The sequence below is a fragment of the Ciona intestinalis genome, chromosome 1 (assembly GCF_000224145.3).
Source record: "Ciona intestinalis chromosome 1, KH, whole genome shotgun sequence".
NCBI classification, from domain to species: Eukaryota; Metazoa; Chordata; class Ascidiacea; order Phlebobranchia; family Cionidae; genus Ciona; species Ciona intestinalis.
Genome location: NC_020166.2, coordinates 8784350 through 8809206, shown reverse-complemented (window position 1 = coordinate 8809206; position 24857 = coordinate 8784350). Strand labels below are relative to the sequence as shown.

The window sequence follows — 24857 nt, the reverse complement described above, 5'->3', positions numbered from 1 at the left end:
GTTCATTATTCCTCGCCGAGAGCGCGAGTGCTATTTGTCTAAATTCACTGAAGCGAGAAATGTTTGCCCACGATGCGAGAGCCATGATTTGTCGCCTCTGTTTGCATTTGACAGTTTCATAGTTAATGTTTCATCTACTTAGATTAGTTAAGGTCGCTTTTCAGCTGCCAGTTAGTACAGCTATAACTACTGTTCGGATGTGTATTGCTAATCTAAAGGGTTTCATCTCTTAACGCAGCAATTCTAGGTAATTTGTTGAAACTGCTTCATTTAGCGAAAGCACAAAGCAGAAATGGTCTGATTAACTTTACTTGACATCTTTAACAAGTTGGTGAGAAAAGCCTTGTTTCAAATACAAGATTCGCGAAATGGATGACACAATTGAAAATGATGACGTCATAGTGGACGATTGCGACGCAACGATGCAAGGTCCCAGTGGAGCAAAAACAACTGGGTAATATACATTATGTGATAATATCAATTAGCACAGTATTTAATAATCGCTTAGGAAAACGGTTTTCGATTTATGGAGGTTGCTGTTATGATAAAGCTCTTACGCCTAGCCTCAGAGTGCAGGAAATAAAAGAAAGTTACAACGATGATAAAGTAGATCGCCCGCTGTGTTCGACTGAAATAAAATGTCAATGCTGAGTTTTGTTTTCATTACGCTAGCTTCGATAGCTCAAAAGCGGTTGTTTTTCTGCTAAATATACTGCAGTATTAACGCGATAATAAGAACTGATTGCGGCAAAAGGCTAATGTAAAGTGTAGAAGTGTAATGCAGTTCTACTAAAACAACAATTGTTAAACCTTACCAATTCAACTGGGACCTATTGTCAGTCAGTTTAGCTCAAATAGGTATTCCATTATTACAGATAAGATGGTATACTAGTAAAGCCTAGTCTACCCAACTTGATATATAGTGGGATGGGGGAAGATGGGACACTTTTTCATTCTATTTTCTGATCCTATTTGGTAGTGAACAAAGAACATTCAAAGAATTATAAAACCGTATCCTGACGACTCCCATAGACCGTTGTTATTTGTATAAAACACGATCAGGATATTTCGAAATTATGTTCTAAAGCTGTCCCGTCTTCTCCCACCCTACTATATAGATTTGTTAAGCTCGCTTTCTTTTTGTGACAATGCAACTTAACTTTTGATCAAAGCTATAAACAGCGAAATTCTTGTCATGCCACAAACTTGCAAACTGTATATTGCAGTAATTTAAATTAGTTCTTAAGATTCATTTGTTACCTAATCTGCGTATGCTCGAGGGCTGATTAGGCTTGCGGAACAGGCTTAGCCCTGGCCTATATTTACGGATAAATAATCAAACCGTTCATTGGTAGACACCCAGAAACGAAAAAAAACGTCATCGCCCCACGCACGATTTACTTTTATACAAGGAGACTTTTCAAGAAGACAAAAACATTGAAAATAGAATGTATGTATTTTACAGGGTACCCGGCACATTTCGTAAGTTTCGCACTAACTCTTACCACAGAGCTATTTCGACGCCGCCGAAACTACAACGTTCGGATCTTTCGTCGGTTTCTGAAAGTCCCACAGCGCAGGTAAACGTTAAATATTTAAGAGGAGGGTGGGGAAAGATAGGACACTTTTTTCATTATTTTCTCGTCCCATTTGGTAGTAAACAAAACAAATTTAAAGGATTATAAAACCGTATTCTCACGACTTCCATAGACTGGTGTTAATTGTTTAAAACACGATCCGGATATTTAAATATTTTGTGCTGACGGTATCCCATCTTCCCCCACCCTACTGTATAGAGTCATATAGGAAAAAATCTAAAAATAAGCTGCGATTTATGGATACATGCCGTTTACCACAATTTGTATTGAATAGTAATGTTTTATTAACATGAGGTATTTAATTTCAAACTAACGTCTATCCAATTGTCGTGCATTTGTTTGTAGTACTTTTAAATACGATGGGACATATTTTTATTATCTCATCTCAATTGGTAGTAAACAAAGAATTCATAATTATAAAACCATAGTTGGGCGAATTTAATAGCTTTTTTTAATTGTTAAAAACATGATCAGAAAATATGAAATTTAGGTTCTGACGATATCCTATCTTACCCCACAGTACTGCACCTGCCTTCAAATGATTTCACAAAAATATTACCCTTGTTTCATACGCATTATACTTATAGAGTCCAAAAAGGTTTTCCCTGGACACTCAACTGCAATCTTGCAATATAAGTGATTCAGGATCTCACAATAACCGACCACGAGACCTACTTTACCAAGAGGTCAAGGAAAAGGGAATATTTAGTGACGTAGTAGAAAACGATGATGACATAACAAACGAATTAGGTTCGTGGTAATATTTTGTACACAATTTTACCTTTGAATTTTTAGAACTATTTAGCGTTAGTTTTTTTCTTTTTTTACATTTTTTTGTCAATTCTATAGAATGTTAAACAAAAATGGACGAATTCAATACCAGATTGCAGATAAAGCTAATTTCGGGTATTAACGTCGTTTATTGACCTTTTTACCAATAGATAGAAACACCAAACGTTGAAACTGATAATGAATTTCGTTTGGTTTTAAACGGGGTCCAGGAAACAAATGGATAAATTATTGAAATAAATTGTTTGTTTGGGTTTTTGAAATATATGCAGCATCCGTATGTTGACTGTGTGACAATATTGATTTACTGGCTCATTTGTGTGCCTAATTTTAAAATAAACCCTTTAACGCATAATTAACTTGAAATTTGTATAGTACTGTAAGTATGTGAGGTAGATGAGATAACGTTAGCACCTAAATCCCATTTTCCCTGATCGTGTTTTAAACAATTACCAACGCTTTGACAGTCGTCGGGCTACGGTTATTTAATTTTGTAATTTTTTTTGTTTACCATACCAAATGGGACAAGGAAATATGATAACAACATGTTCCATCTTACCCCACCCTACTATAAAATCCAAAGAGGAAATTGTTGTCCTCCGTTTAGTCTCCTTAACAAATAATATTCCGTTAGTTTTCAGTCCATGTGTCGTATTTTTATTTTCAGAGGGAAAATCTTTATTGCGAAGAAACCGATCAGACAAGCAAAGAAAATCTTTCCGCCGCAGCTGGGGAGCTCAGTCTAAGGTTCAACAAAGCTTGATACTGGAGACTATGAACCCAAAGGAGCGAAAACGGCAGGAGGTAATACGTTTGATACAAGAACGAACAGTGGGCGGAGAAACCGCATTGAAAGGCGTTTCTAATAAAATGTTGTAAAGTGGCTATGAAATATCTTGCCAGGAACGACACAGCCTAAAAATGTCAATCTCAATATTTAGATTAAAAAGTTTTTTTAAATGGTGTATTTATAGTAGGGTGGGGAAAGACTGGACACTTTTAGCACATAACATTTAAATATCCTGATCGAGTTTAAAAATTAACAACGGTCTATGGGAGCCGTGGGGATACTGCTTTATAATTCTTTAAATGTTCTCTATTTACTACCAAATAGGACAAATAAATAAAATGAAAAGGTGTTCCATCTCCCCCCTTACTATATAGTAAATGGTATGTATACTTGAGAATCACATATAAACCAATATACTGCTAACCACGTTGATACCAGGTCACAGCATTTCTAGATTTTAATCAGTTGTTTCCCACGCGATTAAACGCTTATAAACACCCGGCACTAAAATCTAGTTTTAGCGGTTTACGCACACAACGTTTTACACATGACTTGATGCAAATATTTACACGTAAGCGTAATTTATTCAAGTGCAAAGTTATAACACCACACCACGAAAAGCCACACCACGAAAAATATAACACACCACGAAAAGCCTATAGATTAGGTGAAGCTTATACGTTTGTGGTACACAACATAAAATTGGCAAAAAAACATTTGTATTTCAACTTTGGCACGAAATTGCGATATGTTAAAGGAGTTAAAGTAAAATGGGCATACCAACGAAAAATCATAATTTGTATGTAAATAAAGATGCTCAAATGTGATCTAAGGTACTACCAAAGTTTTATAAAACGAAACATCTTCTGAAAAAATGCGTGTCAAATCCAACCGCTAGAGTAAAAGTATGGACTCTGCAAAAAAAAGAATTATCAGTTTTTTCGATTTTTATCTTTTTTAAAGACACTGGTGGTTTCTGAATTTAAAAAAATGTATTTTAAACAGGCAATGTTCGAGCTAATGACTTCGGAATCTTCATATCTACGTAGTTTAAACGTGTTGGTTGACTGTTATAAATCATCACCCGAACTACGTGCGACAGTCACCAGTACAGAGTATCATCATTTGTTCAGTAATATAGATGCGGTTCGAAAAGCATGTTGGAGGTTGGAATGTTATATATACTGTTTCTGCCATAAATATTACAGTAGAGTGGGGAAAGATAGGACACCTTATCATCCTACTTTCTCGTTCCAATTGGTAGTAAGCAAAGAACGTTCAAAGAATTATTAAAACCGTGTTCTTACGACACCCATAGGCCGTTGTTAATTGTTAAAACAAGATACTTGGATATTATGTGCTAAAGCTGTGCCTTTTCCCACCCTACTATATATAGAACTGTGGAATGTAGGATAGGATTACGTTAACACCTAAATCTCATATTTCCTGATCGTGTTTTTAACAATGTACTCTTAGAGTCGTAAGGCTACGGTTATATAATTACAATTCTGTACATACTCTTTTTTTACCACCAAATGGGACGAGAAAGAAAATGATGACGTGTCCCATCTTACCCCAGACTAGTGTACTGGTTTTGTAAAAAGTCAAAACATTATATTATCGTCCAATTATTGAACAGACGCGTAGTTTGTTTTTATTGGGTTCTACAAGAAAACGATTTTTCGTCAAACTTGTGTGTTTTGTTACAGTTTTTTGTGTGTTTTGATACAGTTTTTTGTGTGTTTTTTTACACATTTTTGTGTGTTTTGTTACAGGTTCCACCACGCTTTATCTAAAAGACGGAAGTCGTCATCAGTTGTTATTAACGACGTTTGCGACATCGTGCTCGAGTTCGTAAAGGCTGGCACATTCGCTCCTTATGTGACGTATTGCTCCAATGAAATTTATCAACAACGTGTTCTATTAAGACTTATGTGAGTTTATATTTTTACATTCACTGCTATAGAATATCCGGAGATGGGACACCTTTATCACATAATAATATCTGAATATCCGAATGTGTTTTAAACAATTAACAACGGTCTATATGGGAGTCGCGAGGATACAGTTTTCTATCTCTTTGAATTTTCTTTGTTTACTACCAAATGGAACAAGAAAATAGAATGAAAAGGTGTCCCATCTTTCTCCACCCTACTATAGTTTAAAAAATCATTATCTTAAATCTTTGTAGGAAGGAAAATCAAGAATTTGTTCGTGTTCTTCGACGTCTTGAAAAGAACGAACAATGTGCAGGACTTCCTTTGCATTCATTCCTTCTTCTTCCAATGCAGAGGATAACACGAATCCCGCTCCTTATTGACGTAATACATATAATAGGATGAGGAAAGATAGGACACATTTGCATTCCATTTTCTCGTTTCATTTGAAATATAAAACCGTATCCCCACGACTCCCATGGACCGTTGGTAATTGTTTAAAACACGGTCATAATATTTAGATATTATGTGCTCAGGGTGTCCCATCTTCCCTCTCCCCACAGAAAAACAACATTTTTTTTACTTGATCGTTTTTTTATTGATACAGACAATAAGACAACGTTGCGAAGTCAGTAGTCCTGATTATTCAATCGCGTCCGAAGCCCTGAAAGAAACAACCAGTTTAGTAAAGGTAAATCAATTTACAGTTAGAGTTGTTTTTTAATTAATTTCATTTAATTTGTCGATTAGACTTGCAATGAACAAGCAAGGTCGTTGGAACGAACTGAAGAAATGATTCAACTGCAAACTCAACTAGAGTTTAAATGTTCCAGAGTAAGTAGATCATGTTGAATAAATAAAACGTATTTATCCAGGCGTGGCTGGAAAACGATAGTCGTTATTACATGGGTGTTCTGTTTCATACACTCTGTGCCAGCTTACGAGTTACCACGTGTGTAACTTTGTGGCTGTGTTTTTTTTTCTTAATGCCGGACAGTTTAAACAACCCATCAGTGAACACTGGATTGAAGTAAATGCCGTTAAGTGTCTAGCCCAAGAACACATATACGCCCACAATGGTAGCAGTGACGAGCCTTTAACCCGTAAAACAAATAAGTCGATAAGATAACATGAACCATCTGATCCTCCATACTTTAATTCCAGATGCGATTCAATCAACTTTGATTGTATTTCCAGTCATTCGCTTTAGTATCCGCATCGAGGTACGTTGTAAAGAGAGGCCCTCTTCTTAAAGTTTCGGAAGATGTCGTCTTTGGCTTCCGTAGGTTGACGAAACAAGAGATCTATCTTTTTTTGTTTAATGACGTCATTCTAGTGACGAAACGAAAAAAGTTAGTACAAAAAATTAGTACTGTGGGGTAAGATGGGATAGCGTTGTACCTAAAGGGGTAAGATGGAATAGCCATGTACCTAAAGGGGTAAGATGGGATAGCGTTGTACCTAAAGGGGTAAGATGGGATCGCGTTGTACCTAACGAGGTAAGATGGGATAGCGTTGTACCTAACGAGGTAAGATGGGATAGCGTTAGCAACTGAATCCATATTTCCTGATCGTGTTCTCAATAATTACCATCGCTACTTTAGAGTTGTGAGGTCACGGTTATATAATTTTGCAAACTTTGTTTACTACCTAATGGGACAGAAAAGAAGAATGAAAACAAGTCCCGCATCTTACCCCATCCTAAGATGTATATAAAAATACAAACACATGAAACTTTTTCCCAATTTTAGTGACGAGAGCTATTCAGTTACTGATTACTGCTACAAGGAAAGATTAAAGAGTCGTGACGTCATAAACGACCCATTTTCTTTCGTCATAATCATGGAGAGAACGCAGGTAATAATTTTTAATCTGATATAGAATATTGAGTTTTAACAGTTGTACATGCACCCACAAAGTAACATAGGTGGTAACTCGTAAGCGGGCACGAGGTGTAAGAAACAGAACACCAGTGTTATAACGTCTGTCGATTTCTCGCCACGCGAGAATAAAGCAAGCTACTTTAATTATTCTCCAAAAATAAACCTGGAGCGACCTTGTTTAAATACAGTTACACGTAGTTGTCAAACACAGGGAACCCATTGATTAATGCGGTGAAAGCAATATACATAAAAAAATACTAGTTCTGAAATCGTAACAGGACGGCCAGCGTATAGAGCTAAAACTAGAGGCCGATAAACCGAATGGAAAATCCCGCTGGATGGCAGCGCTGAGTCGAAATAAATCTTTTGGACAACCCATCAGTAAAGAAGCTATGCAAGTGAGTGATTGAATTCTTCTTAATGTGTTCTTATTTTGCTGGATCTAACGTTGCCAGCTATTTTTAGTTAACCACCACTATAGTTCATTTTACATGTAGATCACTAAATAAATAGTTTGCTAAAGTTTGTCAAAACACGCAATATTCTATTTTCAATAGTTTGTCTTTATCATTTAAAATGACTGTCTTAATTAAATGAGTTAAAGTCTCTTTCATCTTAATAAATAAACATTTAAATCAAGAATATTACCTTCGCCTATAATGCTATTGCAGTTTAATCTATACTGGATAAAACTTTTATCGTCTAAAAAACTTGGGCCGTATATATATAAACGCCATTCCGTCAATAACTTGGCATACCTATATAACTACATTGGAATATGTTTCCGAATACAGTAAGGTGGGGGAAGACACCTTTAGCACAAAATCTTAAAATATCCCGATTGTGTTTAAAACAATTAACAACGCTTTATGGGAGTCGTTAGGTTTAATAATTTATGTTGAATATCTTATAGATCATTAAATGTTACATTTTTTCTTTAGGTTTTAATTATTAAGTCAGTTAGAGCTGAAGAACCGGATATGATATCATTAAAGGTAATATTGAAAATTTATTTTGCTGAAAAAAATGGATTTCTGAAATACAGGGTTTGTTTTTTAAGTTACTTTGAAGCCCCAGCTGTTTGATCTTAATATCAAGTGTATGTTATGACTGAATGAGTGGGACCTGTTTTATTTTACTTGCGTGGCAGAGTAACAACAATCGTTATAACACGTGTGTTTTGTTTCACACCACGTGCCCGCTTACGAGTTTTAATGTATATCACTCTGCGAGTAATTATTTTGTAAGCTATAATTTTTCCCTTTTGTAAATGTACGGCCGACCATTTAGACAACCCATTAGTGACCATTGGGTTAAAGCAATAGCTTTCAATTTCTTGCTTAAGGACGCACACACCCACGGCCCAATGGTATATAGCTGCATCGAGCCTGAACTCGTAACCTCTGAGCTAGATTCCCACCTCTCTTCCCCTTTAACCACTTTTCAAGGGCACTAAACAACATGAAACTAATGCTTTCCTTGTAGAACATGGACGTGTGCGTGGTGCTATATACAACTTCTGACGGTTGGATCTACGGCGAACGAATGTCCGATGGTTGCCGCGGATGGTTTTCTTCGGGTGGCGCAAAAGAAATCCTAAACAGCAAAGTTCGAGAACAAAACTTATACCGGCGTGCCAGACTCCTTGGTCAACCGACGGTTGTTTAATTTCACGAATAATAACAGAATGAATGAATAAATGAAAGTAAGTTATTCACCCTCGCGTGAAGGGGAAACGACAGTCGTTTAAACACGGGCGTTGAGTTACCATATGTATGTAACTTATTTATCCTTCCGTGGCGGGGCAACGACAGTCGTTAGATATAAAACGAGTGTTCTGTTTCATACACCTTGTGCCAGCTTACGAGTTACTACGTATGTAACTTTGTATGTATTTTTTAGGAGATTTTTTTTTACTTTTTGTTTTATGTATGACTGGCGATTTGGATAATGCATTAGTGAACACCGAGTTAGTATTTAAAATTATAGTTTATTTAACACATGGATACAGACTTGGTTATGTAATAAATTCAGTGCACCTTACAAATTTACAAATTTTAATCTTCGGATTCAAACTTTAATATTCGGATTCGAATTTTAAACTTCGGATTCGTCAGCATGTTTGGTGGCCAACACATAGTAGGTCCAATAAACTCCATTGAAAAGAATAAAAGTAAGAAAATATCCGATTCGAAATTTCACGTCCATTGAAGCGCTTGTGGGAAAGCATAACGTCTCGGTGCAGAAATATCCCTATTAAATAAATTGAATTTCCTAATTTTTAAGTGAAATATTTTTTCGTTATATTTTTATGATACAATATCTGAAAAGTCGATATTAATATGTTACTGTTCTTATGCTAAATGAATGAATTAATATGAATGAATGCAACTTATTTATCCTCACATATGGGTGGAAACGACAGTCGTTATACCACGGGTGTTCATACAGCTCGTGTCAGCTTATACGAATCACCACGTATATGTAACTTTGTGTGTCGATATTTTTGCTGCTGTGTGTTACTAAAGTTCGATCCAGACTAAATAGAATATATTTATAATATGGCCATTTCACTGTTTTCTATAATATCATTTTAAGCGCATTTTTGTTTAGAAAAATATTTTTTTTGAGTAAACTTACCGTCTTTAGTTTTTTCTGAATATACTGTACATGATGTTCTTTAGGCTGGGCAGAATTCTTGTACGTATGCAAGGGGGTAGGGTCGTGGTTTGTGTATAGATCCAACTCGTTATCCTGTTGCCTAAAGAAGAGCATTTAAGTCGTATCTAAATGTATAGTAGGGTGAGGGCAAGATGGGACATTTCGTTGCCCATTTAATAGTAAACAAAGAAAGTTTAGAGAATGAGATAACCACATTCTTACGACCCCAAACAATCTTTCATATTGTTTAAAACACGATTAGAAAATATGGGATTTAGGTGCTAACGATATCCCATCTTACCCCACAGTACTTTTTAACGCATTCTCTGATGAAGTCTTGGCAGGTGGCGAATAAAACGTCGTAAAAACATTATGTTTTTTATACCAGAATGACCGTTGAAAGAGAATTTTAATTATGCCAATTGCAAGGTAGCGGAAGTAACAGCATAGTACTTCAACTACTCATAAAAACTAAAGTTACCTTGACTTGATAACAGTCATATTTCTCCATCTATTAGCTTCAGTACGTCTCTTAGAATAAGCTTTCCGTATTTGTCTCTAAAAAATCAATATTTTATATTCACAGCAAAATTTACTTCTACCATATATTAGCATTTGTTGATAAACCATGGTATATTTACAAAACCAATAGATTTTAAGTTAAATCATAAAACACCACACATGGTAGGTTGAAGTATAAAGATGGTCAATGTTTTTATTTTCTTTTTCCCATTTGGTGGTAAACAAACAATGTTTACAGAATTAAATAACTGTAACCCGCGTTTCCCTAAAAGAGGGTTGTTATATGTAAAAAATGATCGGGAAATATGGGATTAACAGGTTACCCACCAGTACTATTTGTGGTTGGCAGTAAAAGTTTAACATTTTGGTAAAAAAACATGCTTCACAAATAATATCTACATCATTTACTCATTTGAATTTTGATTTAAACACTTACATTTCGGGATCTAATTTCTTTGCGCGACTGCATTTTTTCGAGAAACTTCTTCCCTTTTTCAGTCATGAGGTAATTTACAACACAGAACTCAAGCACGGTCGAAAACACAAAAATGAAACATGTCCAAAGATAAACGTCCATCGCAGTAAGGTAGGACACCTAAAGCAAATAAATTTCTATATAAAACAATATCAATTTCCAATAAAGAGTAACATTCTAGATAGGCAATCATTGTCAATGCAATAGCATAAAATTATAGGTATAGCACACTGTGGGGTAAGACGAGATACTTGACAACGGCTCATGGAATTTTCTTTGTTTTTTAACAAATGGGACGAGAAATAGAATTAAAAGGTGTCCAATCTTTCTCCACCTTACTATAACTGTAGTACTTTTAGGTATTTGATTATTTTTTTACTTATAGATCAAAAAATTAATTTAGATAACATTATGTAACACAAATTATGTGCAATATATATCTTACCTTTGGCAAAGAAGTCTTCAGTCCAGTAATTACCGTTGATATTGTCAGTACAGATGTTACACCTACAAATAGCAGATGAATGAATGGGACTTGCTTTATCCTCGCATGGCCGGAAAACAGTCGTTATAACACAGGTGTGCACCTCCTGTTAGCTTACGAGTTACCATGTATATGTTACTTTGTGTAACATGTAAAATTAAACTTCCAACCGTTGCCTTTTTAACTTACAGTAAGCTAACATTACTGCAAAATAACTTTTGTTTGTCTTCGCATTTGCCAGTAAACAACTCGGTTAACGTTTTTGCGAGTTCCCTGCCGCCCGCTGATTGCTGCGTGCCATTGTGCCGCGCACTGCGCCTTTTCTCACTTCTGGTTTTGCTGACTGAGGTAACTCTCGTGGTACTGCGTGTTGACGAAAGGTAGTTTGTTTTTACTGTGAGCTAATTATTGCGTTGGTTACAAGTTGGTCAGGCATATTTGTATTGAGATGTATGTGCTGCGGTGTAATGTATAATTATAACCTTTTAATGTAACTGGTTTAAGGCTGGTTTTTAAACTACATACTTATTTTAATTGTAAGAAAATAAGCGTTGTTGCTGCACTAGACCTAGCACAAAAACGAGAAAAAATTTTCTAATAGAAACAAAAAAGACAGTGTGCTCAAAGACACGACCTGTACAACGGAGAGAGCGGACCATGTTTATGAGTAACGATTCTTACCTAAAGATATCCTTGCAGGCACAGATCGTGGATCAATCCACATTCCAAGTCCTGCCAACACCACCATAATCAATGCTGGGAAGTAAGATTGAAAAAAAACTGACAACAAATATCGCTTCAGTTCAAAGCTGACCTTAAGTTGAGATTTTCCACCTTAAAAAAAAGTTTATTTCACCATGTGGCTTACAGCAGGTATAAAACAGTATTTATAAAGTGCTGTTGGGTGAAATAGGATACCATTAGGACCTGAATCCTATATTTTCTGATAACAACGGTATGTTAAAGTCGCAGAGCTACGGTTATATTTCTGTAAATATTCTTTGTTTTCTACCAAGTGGGCAAGAAAAGAGATTGAAAACATATCCCATCTTAATCATACCCACCCTACTATATATTACTAACAGGTGTGTAAATTTAATTTATTATTATTGCTACACAACAGTATATGGTAGGGTGGGGAAGGACCGGACACCTTTAGCACATAATATCCAAATATCCTAATCGTGTTTTAAACAATTAACAACGGTTCATGAGAGTCGTGAGGATACGGTTTATAATTCTTTTAATATTCTTTTTTTACTACCAAATGGGACGGAAAATAGAAACAGATCGATCAGGATATTTGGATATTGTGCTAATAAGGTGTCCCTACCAATACCTTTTTATTTTATATTAGGGTTTACAATTCACCTGAAACCCGCTCAATCTTGTCGCGGTCATCGTAATTATATTGCGTGGAATGAAACGTGTAATGCACGAGTTGGAACTTGGGCATGTTTTTCACCAATCTCGTGTCCATGAATAAATCCTCCATATGGTTTCCTACCGACCACTCCAAGGTGAGTTCATCGCTTGTATATCCAACTGCGAATATACCATTAACGCAGAAGCAAGGATAGCGTGAATTTCTTAGAATAAATGTAAATGTTAACTCTGTGGGCTTTTTTCAAACAAATTTTTAAAATATCCAAATTAAGTTTTAAAACTGTATATTGTGAAAGTAACAATTGCGGCAAACGTTGGGAAGACTGTGTACATTTTTTCATTCCCGCCTTAATTGCAGCGTATCTTGCTGCATTCCAGACACGCAATCACTTAGTATTAGCACGTCTCGACTTGTGCGAGAACAGTGTTGTGGCAATTGTGTTTTACTGGAAGGATGCCATTAAAAACTGCTCGCCATTTACTGTGAAACCGATTTTATATGAAGCAATACAGAAGCCAAAGTAAGGTATGTGATATACAAACTATTCTATCTATGATTCTGCCTGTTACACCCAAGCATAAAGTATGTTTTGTATTGGCTTATGTACAGAATAAATGAATGAATGTAACTTATACAGTTAGCTATCCAATACAGTTTGTTTTGTTTCAAATAATTAGTTGACGTATCCGCATCTCAGGTTTAGTAGCTACGTTTTCGCAATCATTACTTTTTCTCAGGCATTGTTTTAATGTTTAGAATATGCATGGATTAATCGTGTTCTATATATGTTATGCACATTTACTTACGGCTTTGTAATCGTAGCGAACACTTTTCGACGTCCAAAGGAAAATTATGTAGATTCATTTGGCATGCAACAGTACTTGTTATTCTGTATAGAAAGACATGGTTATTGTATAGTAGAGGAGAGATAGGAGACCTTTTCATTATATTACTTGTGACATTTTGTAATAAACAAAGAACATGCAAATAATGATAAAACCGCATCGTCACGACTTTCCTATAAACTGTTGTTAATTGTGTATAAATCACAATCTGAATATTTTGGTATGATGTGTTAAAGGTGTCCCGTCCACCCCCACTCTACTATGTATATTAATGAAGCACGTTACTTACTTAACAATGTAGAAGATTGTGCCATCGCTATAAAGTCTCATGACCAAATTATCTACAGTTGTTTTGTGAATGAATGAACTCTTTGATCCAAAGACATAAAGATCTGTTTTTCAAGAATGAAGGTAATTTATTATACAACACCATCAGTCAACATGTAATTTGTAAATGCACCAGTTTTATAATATGTTAAAATATATTAAGGTGGGGTAAGATGGGTAATGGTTTTTTCTCCTTTCTTGTCTGTGTGCTAGTGATAAAAATATTTACAGAATTAAATAAATGTATCTACACGACTCCAAAATAGAACTGTTGTTTGATCAAACAACAATCAGGAAATACGGGATTGGGGTGCTAACGGTATCCCATCTTACTCTACAATACTATATATCCTTTTAGGACACCTTTTAGTTCTACTTATCATCCCATATGTTAGTAAACAAAGACCATTTATAGATTTATAAAACCGTATCCTCACAGTTTCTATAAACCGTTGTTAATTGTTCAAAACACGTTGTGGATATTTGGTAGTTATATGCTAAAAATGTACCTTGTTCCCCCACCCTACTATACATACACTACTTCTCACCAGGAACCCATAACTTATCAACGAGACGACTTGGTAATACAACGCTCTGGTTTGCTGTTGTTCCACGGAATCTTAGCCGTTCGTCCTTCCAGGTTTCGTGCAAACACAATGTGCAAGTAAAGTCCTAAATGTATAGGCATTTAATGTACTCATTTTTTAATAAAATTGTATAGGCGGTACATATATTAGGATCGGAGAAAGTTAGGAAATATTTTTTTTTATATTTTTCTCTCGTCCCATTTATTGGTAAACAAAGATTATTCAAAGAATTATAAAACCGCCTCCTTACGACTCCCATATACCGTTGTTAATTGTTTAAACCTCGATCAAGATATTTGGATATCATGTGCTAAAGACAACCCGTTTTACCCTACAGTAATATACATCAACAGTTCACATGAAACGTTTACACGATGTTCTTGAACCGGCGGTACACAGAGACATGAAAAAAAAATAATCTGATTTTTTATCTCACCATATTTTTCTCCGAAATGTCGGTCAAACTTTCAATCAATAAAGATACTTTTACTCTTGTGGGCATTCCTGTAAGAAAAGTTATAAATCTAGTAAGTTGGGGGTAATATGAGACAAAATTAGGGGTGATGTGAGACGTTTGTTCGGGTAATATAAGACAACTCTTAGGGGTAATATGAGACAAGTGTTGGGGTAATATGAGGCAAATGTTGGGGTAATATAAGACAAATGTTGGGGTAATATGAGACAACTGTTGGGAATAATATGAGACATTTTGTTGGGGTAAAATAAAACGTGTTTACATTCTTTTTACCATCTCATTTGGCATTGAAGAATATTTACGGAATTATATAACCGAATCATTGATCAAAATTAATGTAAATTGGTAAAAACAAGATTAGAAAATATAAGAAAATGAGCTAAAACGTATTCATCTTGCCCTACAGTACTTTTACACGTCTGATTAAAAAAAATAGAAATAAACAAATAATATTCCCATTTACCATCGTGAGAAGGCCGTATGCTTAACTCATATGAGTGGTGACGAAAAACTTGTTCGATATGTTGAGTTATTCTATTTCCATGGTGGTCCTTAGTTGTTTGTCTAGATGCTGGAATTCAAACCAAAACGATGAGGTTTAAATTTGCCTCATAAGAAATAAATTACCTATTGTAGGTTGGGGTAAGATGGGACATACTTTCATTCTGTTAGGGGTAAAATAGAAACTGTTTTGTTCAGTTTTCTTTTCCCAGCTTGTAAGATTTAATAGGCTGGGGTACGATGGCGATTAAAAAATGTTTCGGTTCGGAAAGTATCCATATTTTATTCCATAATAATACATGCTGCTTGACTTAAGAAACTTATTTAACTTTTTTAAATAAACCAAAAAAAATTACCTTCGCTGAAGCTTGTTAGTAAAAGTAAAATCCTGAAAATAAATCTGTAAAAAAATAGTTTATAAAAACACTCATTCATCGGCAAATCCTAATGAACCAGCCCCACAAATCTTTGCTACCGATATACACAAACTAATTCACGAGAAAAACGCAGGAACGGTAGTGTCCGATCGTCTTCCAAATTAAAGCGTGATAAATTACTGTACCAAAATTATTTCGTAATTTCAAATTACGCAGTACAGACACAATAAAACGCTGTAGTAACTTACATACATACTATAAAAGAATAAGTCTGTATTGAATTATAGTCTAACTTACTCATTTTGACGGCACGGATCTCCCATACTTTTTTGCGGCTGTCCTTGGCCACGACGTCCAATAACTATTTTTACAAAGTCTTCGTGTAACGTATTGACTGATACCCAATTATTTTCACGCTTTCCTGGGGTGTCTTCCTAATTATGTTTTCTGCTCTGAATATCGATTGTTACATCATAAACACATTCGGGTATCGGATATGACGTCAAATAGCGTTTGGCTGAACTTTGCTAAGGGTCAAGTCGACTCAATAACGATAGCTATAAGGTTTTAATTGGGAAAGACCAAGCGAGAAATGGATTTTCTTTGAGCCAAAAAATCCAAAACTGAATTATCCGTTCTAGCGTCGCATAAAGGCAACCAGCAATCAATTTACGTCGTCTTGAAAATTTTTAAATCCCGAGCCGCCAAATGCCAATTTTCCTCGCGTTTCATACCCCTGTAAGCACGATGAATGTCTAAATATCCTAATTGACAGTCTAATGTATTCTAACTTTCTGTTGTTCCAGTGTTTTTTAAATGTCTAAATGCCTAATAAAATATATACAAAAATCACGACCAAAATTTGTTCAATGCAAACAGATGCTATATTTTATTTATTTTGTTTGTAATGATGGAAAACACAAAGTTATAATCAACGAAAGCTTTGAGTGGTTTATACGTCGATACATTGCATTCAAGTTAATACATGGCCCAAAGAAACATATCACAAACACTGTATAAAGATGGGGCACCATTAACGCATAATATCCAAATATCCTGAGCGTGTTTTGAACAATTAACAACGGTCTATGGGAGTCGTGAGGATACGGTTTTATAATTCTTATATATATTCTTCGTTTATCTACTAAATGTGACGAAAGAATAGAATAAAAAGGTGTCCCATCCTTCCACCCTACTATACCAGCAATATATTTATATAGAGGTCATATAGTTAGGTTTATGTTCTGCACTGTGTAATCGCTTACCCAAGAAAAGTTGATCAATTAAATAGTTATTGGCCAAAAAATTCATTGATTAGAAGTTAAAGTCTGGTATGAGTAGAAAATAACGGCCAATTGTAAAGATTCGCTTAATTAGCCCAAAATATAGTATCATGCCAAAATGAAGGGCGGTATATTCCATTTTAACCATTATGAGAGATCATACACCTTATGACTACAGAGGTAGAAATTGTATTTGTGTAAAATTTACTAACACTGAAATGTTTCTACCTCTTATAATGTAGAACATGATTGAATTTTCTGTATTTTAAACTGTTAAAATACAGCGTTCATAAATACACGAGTGTTACACTCTGTATTGAAAAAAGTGTCCCCACAGTGTCGAGTTTCCAATAAAACGTCCTGGTGTTCAGTTTCAACTAGCTCTCTTCCCCACCCTCATGTTGTGTAGCCATTACATAGTAACCCCAGTAAATTCCGTTGAATACAAGGAATGAATAGAAATAACCAACACGGAAAAACACATCCAATGATTCGGCATCCGAAGGCAAACATTTTCGTGGGTTGATTCGTTGTAATGACGACGGAACTTGCATTTTCTTTAAAAAATATTGTTGTATTAGGACTGCCGATTAGAAAAATAGATACTGTATATGCTGTGGGGGAAGATGGGACACGTTTAGCACGTAATATGCAAATATTCTTGTCGTGTTTTAAACAATTAACAACGGCCTATATGTGAGTCGTGGGGATACGGTTTTATAATTCTTTGCTTCAACCCAGTAGTCACAAATGGGTTCTCTTAATTATCAGCCATGCGTGAAACAACAAGAAAAATTCCTCCCCAAAATAATAACACCCACAAAGTAACATACATGGTAACTCGTAAGCTGGCACGAGGTGTATTAACACCCGTGTTATAACGAATGTCGTTTTCCGGCCACGCAAAGTCAAAGTAGTTGCAATCAGTTCAACGACATATCGTAGTATATTGACTACTTACAAGCCCCTTTGGGTGTTTTGGGGTCAAATCTGTACTTGTTGATTTCGTGTCTTCTTGTCCGTCGCCCAGGGACGGAAGACTACGGAATATAATCGCTACGTCGTCCGATAGTTTATGATGCTGGTACCTGTGAAAATGTTCGCTCAAATAACTTACTGCGAATGTGAAGTTTATAGTAGGTTACGGTAAAATGGGATACGTTTTAAATAGTAAGTTGGGGTGAAATGGGACGTTTTTAAAAATAGTAGGTTGGGTTAATATGGGACATGTTTTTAAATAGTAGGTTGGGGTAAGATGAGACAAGTTTTAATCTTTTTTATCGACCCATTTGGTAGTAAACAAATAATATTTACAAAATTATGTAACCGTGACTCTACAAGGGAGTTTTCAGTAAAACATGATTAGGGCGTTATACGATATGGTGTTATTACCTCGTGCTCTGCGAGTCTTTGTTATCTTTTCGCTTCGACTGTGACGTAATACCGTTTCTTACGATGCTCGGCTTGATTTTTGGATATTTCTAAAAAATATAAATCTGTTTAAACGAAATAGAGATTTTTTTGTTTAAATCGAAATAATATTTCCTAAAAAATTATTTTGTTTTTTTGTTTAAATAGAAAATAATATTTCCCAAAAATTTAAACAACAAACACTTCAATTTGTGCCGGGGCTGGAATTGTTTGCTGGAATTTCTTGAGCGATTTCTTTCCTCGTTCCGTCATAATGAAATTAAGGCAGCAAAACTCGAGAACGGTGGAGAAAACGAAGAGAAAGCAGACCCATAGATAAATATCCATAGCGGTTAGATACGACACCTGCGTCAAACACATTTTCAGTCTATATTGACGACGAATAATAATCTCTATACTTATATAACAGACTGCTTTGTATGATCGGCGAAACAATGGCCTTTTTGCTTCGTCGCTGCTACTAGTATTTAGGCAAGACACGTAACAGCAATTATTCCAACCCAATGGACACTAATCTGTTTTTTAAATCGTCAGCAATATAAAGGAAAAACATGAATAAAATGAGCCCTCCCGAAATAATCACCCATAAAGTTACAAACGTGGTAGTAATTGGTACGAGGTGTATGAAACAGAACACCCGTGTTATGACGACTACCGTTGCCACGTTATGCTAGGATAAGTTATATTTATTCATTGATAACTTCAGCCAACTTACCTTAGGGAGCGAAGCTTTTAAACCAGTGATAATTGTTGAGATTGTCAGCACTGAAGTCACACCTTTAAACATAAAGTAATAGAAATTATTTAGGATGAAAAAGCGAGTCCTGGTCAATTGTATTTGTCATGTTTGGAGGGTTTTGAAACACTTCAAAGGACGCGCGTACAATAATCTCTAACTGAGCTATTTCGAGCAATTAAAATATTTTTTTTACCAACGCTAAACAAAAAGTATTTTGTTGGTAATTTACTTCCAACCCAATGTCATTTTGCGGCAACTTGTTACAAAAGCCCTTAAAAAACACATAACTTAAAAGTTTTTTAACATTTAAACACGGTTCAAAAAACGTTAAAATATATATATATATATTTTTTCGTTTAAACACGCCTATTGAAAAGAGCGAAAATCACTAAATAAAGTGTTTATGGCATTTTAAAATAACCCACCTAATGCCACTCTAGCAGGCACAGATCTTGGATCAATCCACATTCCAAGTCCTGCCAACACCACCATAATCAATGCTGGGAAGTAAGATTGGAAAAAAACTGACAACAAATATCGCTTCAGCTCAAAGCTGACTTTAAGTTGAGATCTCATCCCTGAAAAAAATCAAAATTACATAAATGAATAAAACTTATATAATATAACCTTAGAAGTTAAAACATTGCGTCATATTGCATACCTCGCGCATGCCCGCTTAAGTACGTTTTTATCTTTAGCGATTTAGTCCGTTTTTAACTTTAGGCCTGCTTTTATTTATTATTTTTTTTGTAAAAAATATTGAACTGTCTATTGCACCATTAGTGGTCACGGAGTTTCCCATTAAAAATGGTAGCGCACAGACACTTGCGGCCACAATGCTGGTGGTAGCAAAGCGCTATAATCCTATATCTACAACGTCTCCCGCACAAACATGTAACATTAATTACAGTACAGTTGCATGTTTCAGTAAATAAACCAAGTTCATGGGGAAAATTTGTGATCAATCCAATACTGTGGCAGATGTTTAACTAAAAGTAATGAACTCTTTAAACGTTGTACCAACGCAGCTATTCCAGCGCCGTGGAAAACATTTAGCGCGCATGCCTCTATAGCCCAAAGTTGACGGGTTAGAGGTTCGATGCTGCTATACCATTACGGGTTTCTGTGCTTGAGCAGGATTGTCGTTTTCCGTCATGCGAGGATATATATTTAAAAAGAATATATGAATATAAATAATATTCAATAAATATGGATAAATAAGTGAAGAAATTCGCGTTCATATTTTACCAAAACTCACCAGCGTAACGGTCAGCTTCTGTGATGGTAACGTTCCGTGAATGAAAATTATGATGAACAAGTTGAAACTTAGGCATACTGGTAACGAGTCTCGTGTCCATAAATAAATCTTCCATGTGACTACCGACCATCCATTCTAAGTTCACTTCATCGCTCGTGTAACCCACTGTAAAATAAATACCAAATGCAAATCACCAATATGATATTTTACATTAGTAGGTATATGGTTTAATGTTAAATATATATAGTATGGTGAATACGGGACACCTTTAGCGCATAATATACAAATATCCTGATCGTGTTTTAAACAATTACCAACGGTCAATGGGAGTTGTGAAGTAGTTTATACAACAGGGTGGGGAAAGATGGGACATCTTTTAACTCTATTTTCTCGTCCCATTTAGTAGTAAACAAAGAACATTCAAATAATTATGAAACTATATTCTCACGACTCCCGTATACCGTTGCTATTTGTTTAAAACACGATAAGGATATTTTGATACTATGTGCTGAAGGTGTCCCATCTTACCCCACCCTACTAATGTTAAACAACGTTTATACTAGGAGGAGAACACATGTAGTAAATTTGTTCGAGCATGTAAGTAGGTCATGTTAAAACATTTCTTTTTTTTCGGAGAGGAATCAATACCTAATTACAAGGATAAATTCTCTCAATATATATGGGTTCATTAGTCAGTTCAAGATTGCCAATCAATGCGTATAAACACCTCGAATATTTAACACTTGTTTGTTAGTAAAAATAAGTTTTTTCAACCCTATAAGTCATAGGTCAAAATAGTTATGTCACGCCACGTCATATAAAATTATAAAACCGTTGTTTCGTGACTCCAAAAAACGTTGTTAATTGTTCAAAAGACCATCAGCAAATATTGGGTTTACGTGCCAACGGTATTTCATCTTACACCAGATTAATATCTATTTAACCGTAGCCCTGAGAGTCGAAAAACGTTGTTAATTATTTAAAACACCATTCGGAAATATGGGGTGATGTGTGTAGGTGCTAACGGTATTCCATCTTACCCCATATTTCTATGCGACAAATTTTTAGGTCGTATAACCCAACATGAAGTAGTGCTTATGTCGGGGATCAATAAACAAATGTATAGTAAAAACTTTTTATACCATAAAGGGATTTTTCCTTCGGGTAAATCCAATTTTACGAGACGTTACAAATCAAGCTGTACGGTCGATTAACTTCTCATGATTGCACTTCGATGCGATCAATGCCATTAACGGGATATTTGAAGTCGATTTCTCAAGATTGAGACATGTTAGTGCAACAGGCACGCTTTTTGATTTACAATCTTTCCAACAGTTTTATCCACAGGGTGTTTTAACAACTGTTGTTTTGCTGTTGATTTCATTCTCTTCGTTCTTTAGATTAACCACCATGATCTTTAGTATCGTTGCCAAAGAGATAAATTAAAATTATGTTTACGAAGACATAACAATTCTGCTTGCAAACCGCTAGTAACAATATAATATACGAGAAAATGGAATGAAAAAATATCTTGGAACACGGCCTACTAGAGATATCTATAGTAGGCCGTGCTTGGAATGAAAAAATCTTACCCCACCCTACTATCGGTTTTAAGGAGATAAATAAAAATTATGTTATGTCGTTTTAAATGTATTCACAACCCGACCGTAGTGTGTGTTGGTCCAAATCCCAACGGTATAGCAATGAATGAGTGTCGAAACACAACGTAATTATACGACCACTGCTACTGCTTTATGCTGTATTGGTCGCATAAATTATGCATCACAACTTGACCGTATTATAATTAGGTCGATTGAGACCTGTTCATGCTTCGATCGACGCTAACCAATCTTACCGCATTTTTGAGTTCATTTGGAATCACATGGCATTTGCAAAGTATAGTACTGTGGGGTAAGATGGGATACCGTTAGCACCTAAAGGCCACCATTTTTATCGTGTTTAGAACTATAACATTTTTTTCTGTAAAAAATCTTTGTTTCGTACCAAATGGTACGAGAAAAGAGAATGAAAAATGTTCTATCTTACCCCACCCTACTATAATATTATCTTATTACATTTAAGGTTTATTTAAGCGAAGTTGTAATACTTTAATTGTTAATTGCATCAATGAAATAATATCCTAACATTGTTTTATCGATAAATCTATATATGTAATTGATTTCATAATATCGTAATGTAAGGATATTTTGCGAAACACGTTTTAATGAAACTTATATATTACTAAAGCGATTTTTCATTGATTGTTTATGTATAAAACTAATCAATTTTAATTTAGCATAGTTTATAGGATTTTAAGTTAAATGGTATACTGGTCGTTTTTTTGGAGGTGTAAAAGTAAGTATATTAGGGTGGGGGAAGACAAGACACCTTTAGCAAATAGCGTCCAATATGGGAGTCGTGGGGATACGGTTTTATAATTTTTTGAATGTTCTTTGTTTACTACCAAATGGGACAAGAAAATAGAATAAAAAGTGTCTCATCTTCACCTACCCTACTATATGCATATTAGATTGAATTTGACTACTTTCCAATAATTATGCAGACATTTTACAAATACGGTGGGAATTCGGGCGGTATGGTTGTTTGTTTTGGTCATACATTGTGTTAAAATAAATAGAAACAGCAGCATTACGGACACCTGCTGTTTTGTGTTCGTTCGCTCCTTAACGACTATGCGTAATGTCCATTAAACAGATGTTGTTATATCGCAGCGAATACTCCGACTCGTTAGGGTTGTCACTTTTATAGCCTATAACAGTTGCGAAAACACGAACAGAGTGTAATATATTTTTTAAATTAGGCCCCTAAACAAAATTCATAATCTTGGTATTTGAAAAAAGTTAAATCACACGCTTTAAAAAAAACTTAAACCCGCCTTTTGAAATTGGCAATAAATGGCGTCGTAATAATTTTGACCGTTATAAAACTCTCTGAAATACAATTCCTTTAGAATACTTACAGCTTTGGAATGTCAGTGAACAGTTTTCCATGTCTAATGGAAAGTTGTAGAGGTTCATTTGACATGCAACAGTCGTCGTTATTCTATAACAATGAAAGATTGATTTTAGTTATTGTGAACAAAAGAACTCGAATCCCAATGCGTATTCAGTTGGGATAGAATCATAGAGCGCAATTACAATTATAATGTATATAGGCCATGTATCCTAACATTCTTTCATGCGAAAAAAGAAAACCCGATTTTTGAGTGCATTAGATCATGGGGGATTTGGTATATAGTAGGGTGGGGAAAATGGGACGTTTTTATTTATTTTCTTGTCTCCATTTGGTTGTAAATAAAAAACATTTAAAAAATGAAACTGTATCCTCACGACTCCTTTAGACCGTTGTTAATTGTTTACACCACGATCAGGATATTTGGATGTTATGTGCTAAAGTGTCCTGTATTCCCCCACCCTACTATATATAATATTTACTGGTCTACATAGACACACATGTAGTGAACTCACTTTACGTTGTAAAAAATGCTGCCGTCGTTAAAAAGTCTCAAAACAAGATTATCAACCGTAGTTTTGTGGATAAATGAACTCTTTGAACCGACAATGTACAGATCTGCGAAATATACGAATATAAGCAGGCTGCTGTAACCACTTATAAGATGGAACATTTCATTATATTTCTCGTCTCATTTGTTTGTAAATATAAAAAAACATCAAAACAAATAAATAACCGCATCCGCACGACACTGAAAGAACGTTGTTAATTTTTCAAAACACTTTTTAGAAATATTGGATATACTGTGCTGACGGTTTCCCATATTACCCCACAGTGCTATATACTAGTGTATGTTGATAGTTGTACAAATCCAGCTGCCTAGATATGACATTTACCACATATGTTTTGTGTATAGATATTATACGTCAAATGGTTACATTTTATGCTCCAATTGTATTAATGGTTTTAAGTCGCCGTGGTTAGCGCGCCTGCCTCGAACTCGGAGCTACCAATGTGGGCGTATGTTGTGCCCTTGCGCAACAAAAGGGAAATTGCTTTAACCTAGTGGTCACTGATGGGTTGCACACTTTATTAGCAACACATAAACCCCCCCCCCCCCCCTAAATAAACATACATGGTAACTCGTAAGGTGGCACGAGGTGTATGAAACACTCGCATATAATGACTGTCGTTTTCCGGCCACGCGAGGTTAAATAAGTAAAATCCATTTATTCAAGTTACCTGGCACCCATAGCTTGCTGATTAATCTACTCGGTAGCACAATGCTGTTGTCGTCAGAATTTGAGATAAATTTTAACCGAGTGTCCGTCCAGGTCTCGTGCATGCATAGCGTAAACGTCAGGTCCTGTTTAAAAATTTGATTTTTTTAAATTTGGTAAGAATAAATGTTAAAGTAGCACCAAATAGTATCATGTAAAGAATCCTCCGTGTTTATAGAAAATGTACGTAAGGGTGTGGTTAGAGTCTATTAGTGGGGGAGAGTTCTTCAGCAGCACGCAGTTTATTTGCGTGAA

General features: G+C 35.3%; 3 protein-coding genes and 2 long non-coding RNA genes across 9 annotated transcripts; 2 read left to right on the top strand and 3 right to left on the bottom strand.

Moving 5' to 3' along the window:
- Nucleotides 1-219: 219 nt before the first annotated feature.
- Nucleotides 220-9044, top strand: LOC100177782 (rho guanine nucleotide exchange factor 26-like). Of its 2 annotated transcripts, XR_003396207.1 has the most exons (15): nt 220-454; nt 1466-1580; nt 2186-2348; nt 3055-3191; nt 4183-4343; nt 4953-5111; nt 5369-5498; nt 5722-5805; nt 5865-5948; nt 6312-6466; nt 6866-6971; nt 7276-7395; nt 7939-7992; nt 8483-8720; nt 8793-9044. XR_003396207.1 is itself a non-coding variant. In XM_002121254.4 (14 exons), exons 1-14 carry the CDS (start codon nt 369-371, stop codon nt 8663-8665), a joined length of 1737 nt encoding a protein of 578 aa, XP_002121290.1. In that variant the 5' UTR covers nt 220-368; the 3' UTR covers nt 8666-9044. The 2 variants fall into 2 exon arrangements, 1 of the variants encoding a protein (XP_002121290.1); XM_002121254.4 differs by having other exon boundaries at nt 8483-9044.
- LOC100175417 (gamma-aminobutyric acid receptor subunit rho-1-like) lies at nt 8968-13762 on the bottom strand. The gene is made up of 9 exons (XM_002126530.5): nt 13661-13762; nt 13333-13415; nt 12511-12684; nt 11821-11973; nt 11101-11162; nt 10617-10775; nt 10140-10216; nt 9638-9758; nt 8968-9250 (listed from the first exon to the last, which is right to left on the bottom strand). Exons 1-9 carry the CDS (start codon nt 13699-13701, stop codon nt 9095-9097), a joined length of 1026 nt encoding a protein of 341 aa, XP_002126566.2. The 5' UTR covers nt 13702-13762; the 3' UTR covers nt 8968-9094.
- Nucleotides 11826-14779, top strand: LOC113474546. 4 transcript variants are annotated; one of them, XR_003396217.1, is made up of 6 exons: nt 11826-11902; nt 12497-12659; nt 12884-13051; nt 13719-13782; nt 14250-14362; nt 14623-14779. It is a non-coding gene; the product is annotated as an uncharacterized LOC113474546 (long non-coding RNA). The 4 variants fall into 4 exon arrangements; XR_003396218.1 differs by lacking the exon at nt 11826-11902 and adding an exon at nt 11925-12012 and having other exon boundaries at nt 14639-14779; XR_003396216.1 differs by lacking the exon at nt 11826-11902 and adding an exon at nt 11925-12012.
- An 81-nt stretch (nt 14780-14860) lies between these two features.
- LOC113474547 lies at nt 14861-16523 on the bottom strand. Its single transcript, XR_003396220.1, has 3 exons — nt 15936-16523; nt 15618-15661; nt 14861-15331 (listed from the first exon to the last, which is right to left on the bottom strand). It is a non-coding gene; the product is annotated as an uncharacterized LOC113474547 (long non-coding RNA).
- Nucleotides 16524-17087: 564 nt separating this feature from the next.
- Nucleotides 17088-24700, bottom strand: LOC108950365 (gamma-aminobutyric acid receptor subunit rho-2-like). The gene is made up of 10 exons (XM_018815966.2): nt 24565-24700; nt 23838-23940; nt 23330-23412; nt 20350-20514; nt 19517-19669; nt 19068-19129; nt 18536-18697; nt 18314-18402; nt 17883-18009; nt 17088-17478 (listed from the first exon to the last, which is right to left on the bottom strand). The coding sequence occupies exons 1-10, from the start codon at nt 24665-24667 to the stop codon at nt 17299-17301; spliced, it is 1227 nt and encodes a 408-aa protein (XP_018671511.2). The 5' UTR covers nt 24668-24700; the 3' UTR covers nt 17088-17298.
- Nucleotides 24701-24857: the final 157 nt, after the last annotated feature.